Source organism: Nestor notabilis, unplaced genomic scaffold, assembly GCF_000696875.1.
Source record: "Nestor notabilis isolate BGI_N333 unplaced genomic scaffold, ASM69687v1 scaffold1100, whole genome shotgun sequence".
Taxonomy (NCBI): Eukaryota; Metazoa; Chordata; class Aves; order Psittaciformes; family Psittacidae; genus Nestor; species Nestor notabilis.
In genome coordinates, this window is record NW_009912230.1 from 115,696 (window position 1) to 121,258 (window position 5,563).

General features: G+C 44.3%; 1 protein-coding gene across 1 annotated transcript in view; it reads right to left on the reverse strand.

Moving 5' to 3' along the window:
• Positions 1–1,073: 1,073 nt before the first annotated feature.
• Positions 1,074–5,563, reverse strand: part of LMX1B (LIM homeobox transcription factor 1, beta) — a gene marked incomplete at its 5' end in the record, with an annotated part of 8,267 nt that continues 3,777 nt past the window's right edge. Inside the window, 5 exons of the mRNA XM_010018281.1 lie at positions 1,074–1,620; positions 3,103–3,264; positions 4,016–4,082; positions 4,485–4,562; positions 5,325–5,503. Coding sequence (XP_010016583.1) covers positions 1,463–1,620; positions 3,103–3,264; positions 4,016–4,082; positions 4,485–4,562; positions 5,325–5,503 — 644 coding nt within the window. The remainder of the gene's footprint in view (positions 1,621–3,102; positions 3,265–4,015; positions 4,083–4,484; positions 4,563–5,324; positions 5,504–5,563) is intronic.

A 5,563-nucleotide genomic window follows, 5' to 3' on the forward strand; every position in this document is an offset into this window, starting at 1 on the left:
TTTCCCCATGAAGTTTTCTCCACTAAGCGCCATGACCGTACTTGTCTGCCTCTCCACATTATAATTATCACCAGGCAATATTTATAACTATACTATTATTATTTATGTTATTTTATGCCCTACAAAAAACCTATATGACATATGCTCAAACTTCAGCATCTGAGACATTCAGACTTCAGCTGGGACATTCCCTTCAATTTGTGTGCTTGTTCTTGCATTTGCACTAACAGGTTAGTTGAGTATTTATTGTAAATACAGGAGTCCCATCGGTGTGAAACCTGCAGGAGTCGGCTTAGACTTCAGCTCAACGTACCTAAACCTCCCACTGTGATCTCTTTCATACTGTTTTTTCTCCAGTTAGTGCACGTTTCAGGACTTCTGTTGGTTCAGGCTAGAACTGTGCATCGTAGATTCTTGCTGAGGCGAGATAATTAACTTAAGGAGTGCTTAATTATTCCAGATGGACAATGGAGCACATTTATGCCTCATGCAAAACATAAATAAACAGAAGAGAATGAACAACACATGTTTGCCAGTGATGGTCTAGACTTGAATTTGGCACTGCACTGCTTCCAAACAAATGTAAATGGTTTATTCTCACACTTCACTTCAAAAACAGAAAAAAATAATTAAATAAAACTCTGTCTTGTAAGCACCTTTAGTTTTAATTATTTAAGATCAATACTAACCTAAATGCCTCTGTCCCTAACATGCATCTCCTCTCCAGGGTCATAGACCTTTCATTATGAAATCACTGGCTTTCTCCACAAATATTACTGTTAACCAGTTTCCTCAGTATCATATGCATAAGGGCTATAAACTAATGAGCAGATCTAGGTTATGTAGAAAAAGTGTAGAAAGGAAACAAATGTTGAATGTCACATTTACATTAACTTCTCACAGCTCAAATGGCAATTTATCCACAACATAGTATGAATCATGCAGTAAGAAAAGGGAGGAATCTCCAGTTTCTTTGATTTATTTGTCATATGGTCGACTGATGTCAGTATCAGTGGCTTTAAAAAAAAAACCAAACAAAACAAACAAAGTTTAAACATCCAAAAGAAAGGAAGAGAGAAAGGAGGAAAAGGTCTAGCTTTCCGCAAAATCCATTTCCTGTACAACGATGAGCTCAAACCAAACCAAAGGCTTCTGACGAGCAGGGTCTTCTGTTCCTTCCGTGCTTGTCTCGTGGTCTGGTGCAAGCTGGGAATCAAGGGGATGGGACTGGTGGATGCGTTTTGTTTATATATATATATGTATGTATGTAGGTAGGTATTAATATATATATACATACATACACATATATGCACACAGATACAGTCTTCCTAAAAATGCTCTTTGCAGTCCAGAGGCAGCAGGAGTCACTGTGAAGGAAGAGCTGGGCAACATATGGCTGTAGAGTCTGCACTGGAAAAAGTCACTGGCTAAATATACGCCGGCTGTTTGTTTTCTTTTATTTTCATGAGGCGAAATAGGAGCTCTGCATAGAGTACAGCCTGTCAATGGGATTTCCTACCCTAGCCTGCATGGAGTTAACTTCGGAAGAGGCAAGAAAACAGTCGCTCAAGCTAGTTAAAGAGGTATCACTGTCGATATCATGAAAAATGGAGTCGTTTCCTGCAAATGAAACGTAGATGTTAACCCGGATTCTGTGCAGGCAGAGGAGGACACAGTACACACGATGCTCACACGTTGCACGCTGCAGCAAAAGGGAACGCTCCTGGTTTTGTTTTTACACATTACCCTAATTTCGCTCTAAGGGTCTGACCTACAAAGAGGAAGGCCAGCAACCCATCTGCAGAGTTCAGCTGGCAGCAGTGCCACTCGGATCTGCCAGGGTTTAATTTATACTGCAGCCAGCAGCACAAGAGTCTTGGCTGATGACGGGAGCAAACGGTGCAGGGGAAGAGGAGCAAGTCCCTGGCTCCCTGTGAGCTGGGATCTGGCATTTGCAGGGGCACCAAGGAAGGTGGAACCAGACATCAAGTGCCCGTGATGGGAAAAGTGGTCTGAGAGCCATAACCAGTAATGAATGATCTTCATTTACACACAAGGTAAAAGACAGATCTACACATGCGACGGGACTCAGGAGGAGACCCAGCTTCCCTGGCCTCGAGTCAGCTACGGTTGTAAACATGCTTTCATTTAAGAAAATTCCACAAATCTGGGGCTGGTTTGGAACAGCGCCTTTTATTTCCCTTAGCAAATAAGATTTCAACTTACTTCAACTCTGAAGGTACCAGAAAGAGCTTTAGCTCAAGTCCTGTGAGCACTAAGAAAGTGTTAGTCCGGCTCTTTTTCCTCATGCACTCATTTGAAATGGCTTTGTGCTCTCTCCTCTATAGTGAAGTGCTCCTGGTCAGCAGAAACAAGTCTGACACAGCAGACCCTTGTGGGCTACAGGAAGGCTAATACAGTCTGAGAAATCCTCTTAGATTTTATTTAAATGCCACACTGCAATTGTCCAGAACCAATTATTAGGCATTTAGTGTTTGTGGTGCGTTTAGTGTACCTGTCCGCTTGCAGGTGTGTGGCCAGGAAATCGTGAAAGCAAACCATCATCTTGATTTTGGGCAGAGAATAAAATTACACGGGAGAAATGTGCTGTGGTGACACATCTCTTTCTTAGTAGCTTAAAATCTGCTTTTAACAAATCATGCATCCAATCTGAAGCATTCTACAGGGATGCCTATTCATTTTGGAATGAATAGATTACTTTATTGCAGGCACTTTTTCCCCAAAGCTTCTAAGAGAAAGGAAAAACTTGTGAGGGAGCTAGAATTTGGTACTGTTTATTTTTCGATGTCTTGGATATTGGCTTAAAAAAGTGGAGCTGGAGAGGTGATGTTGCTGGGTTTATCATTTATCAGCATTACACTGTGAAATAGTTCTGAAGGGTGTCCAGAGCCTGGGATGAGCTCTCCTCTACCCCTGTGTGCGTACATGAAAATATACACATATACAAAACTGACTGGTACAAATTCCCTGGTACAAATCTATACAATACTATAAAAGCAGGTAACTCTACTGAACCTGTGGGGTGTGAACCAGCATACGAACCCTGCTATTTCTGATGTGGCAGAATGATGCATGCCTTACCATAAGGGTTCATGTGGTCGCCTGGCATTTGTGGAGGGGTAAGACCCTGCTGAAATGGGTCTGTGCCATAACTGCTTTGATCCATTGCTACAATCTGCTGCTGTGGTGGTGCAAGTGGTGTGTAAGATGTCATCATCCCTTCCATTCGGTTGGACATTACTTCTGCAAAGCAAACAGGGGGGCAGAGTCACTGCTTAGGAACAAACAGGCAGCAGACAGTAGCATCAGCAGCAATACAGAACCCGAGCACAGGGGAGATGCAGCTCAGTGTGTCCTGTCATTCAGAGGAGCCTTCCACATTTTGTCTGACAGTACAACCCTGAGCAGTAAGTTGAAAGACTTTTAATTTCTGACTACATAATTTCTGGAGTTCCTGGGTGCTGGACCGTACCTTCTCAGTCTGTCCTGAGTGTGACACAGCCCTTTTATTCTCTAACTTCTGTTGGCACCAGTTTTTCTGGCTCTGCGTAGAGGAGGATTTGAGGTTGCAAGGCCTTGGGAGGTGGAGAAGCTCAAGAGCATCCACGGAGCAGCCGGGCAAACCCTGGTGCCTCTGTACAGCTCCCTCTGCCTTGGCCGTGGCAGTGATGCTGCTGCCCTTGCAAGGGGCCTGCAGGTGCCTGGCTGAGCGTGGTCCCCCTTTCTCAGGATCTACCCAGAGCTGGAGGCTTCCTCCAGTGGAAACACCTCTGTACTGCACACTTCTTCTGGAAAGGAGGTAACAGCTTCTGCGTAAGCACCTCCAGAGCCTGGCCCCATGGGAGAACTCTGGGATAACCTGGGGTGGGCACTCAGAGCACTGATGATGTGCACGCTCTGTGGGACTACACTTAAGACACTGTGTGGGAACGGCACTTCAAGAAACACTGCAGATCCTTTAGCCCTTGCTTTGCCTCCCCCACAGGTGCCCTACCTTGCCCTAGTCGCTGCGAGTTTTGCTGCTCCTGCTGCTGCTGATGCCTTCGCGCTAGTTTTTTCATCTGATAAAAGAGAAAGAACAGAACAATCTCGTGGCTCCAAATGCAACAATTCTGTTTCCTTACAAAACTCTCTACAAACATAAAATCAATTAATACAGACCATTTATATTCATGCTCACACCGCTGTGGGCTCAGTCTCATTTCTAAGCTTAAATATTTCAGTTTCCATTTCGTATTTGCATGCAGAATTTACCCCCAGCCTCATGTTGCTTTGAACACACAAACTTAATGTGTGTGTTTGAAAGTTGCCTTTCCTGTATGGATGTAGACAGCAGTGCATGCAAAATATGCACAGTTCAGTCCCTGGGATCCCTGTGGAATGTACTACATCTGTGGGGAGGGGAAAACTTGTGTTGGAGGACAATTTGTATTTTACTTTTGAGAACTTGACGAAGAACCTACCTTTGCTCTTTGGTTTTGAAACCAGACCTGGACAACTCGCACACTGAGTCCTGTTTCGGCTGCTAGTGTTTCTCTGACCTGCAGGAGGAAAAGTTTAGCAGTGTCATTTTTAATATTTTCTAGAAAAATTCAACAGTGAGGAGGATTGTGCCTGTACTTACACTAAAAACTGCATGTGCAGAATTACTTTTAAAAGTTCCTCATATTTTTGCATAGTTTGTTCGAGTTCTGCCCTTCGTGTCACCACCAATTTCATAAATACTGAACAAACAGTTTGAGCTGTATAAAATAACACAGTCAAACTTAGGGGGAAACGTGACCTGGGTTGCTTTTTGCCAGCTTAGTCAGTGAAGCAATGTGTTCTGCCTTTCTCTAGCTGCTATAAATAACATTAACAGCAGGGTTAAGTTTCATAAAAAAGCAAGACTGGAAGGGCAATAGCTGACCAAAGCTGAGCACCCACCTCACTAGATAGTGACTCCCTCAGTGGTGGGAAGGAGAAGGGCAAAACCCATTTGTTTACCTGGGCTTTGATACTTAAGGCCTGTTTCATGTTTTGTAACAGCCAAGAATTGCTGTTGAGCAGGAAACAGTCACGGAGCTGCTCTGCATGCTGTGAATACCCAGGGACAGCAATGAGCTGGTTGGGCCTGAGCTGCTGGTCGCTCCAGGCAGAGATGGCATTTGGGTGAGTACTGCCATACGCTGGCATGGTCTCTGGATTCACCCCAAGGCTCCTGGGAATGGACAGGGGCCTCTCTGGAGCTGTGGCCTGACCCTGTCACCCCCACGGCCTGGTGTCAGAGCTGACTTCTGGTCCCTGATGAAGCACTTACTTACCTTCCTACAGGGCTTGGAAGACACTTCAAAGGATGCTTTGAATGCTCGTCTCTGCTGCGTAGTAAGTATTGTCCTCGGTCGTTTAGGTCTTCTTGGGTCCTTCCCATCATCACTTCCTTTTCCTTGGGTTACTTGTCCTTTGGTGGGCTTAACGTCTCCATCTTCATCATCACTTTTAACTAGTGAAAAATAAACAGCATATGAAATCATACTTGTTCCACCAAGATAACAGGGTGTTT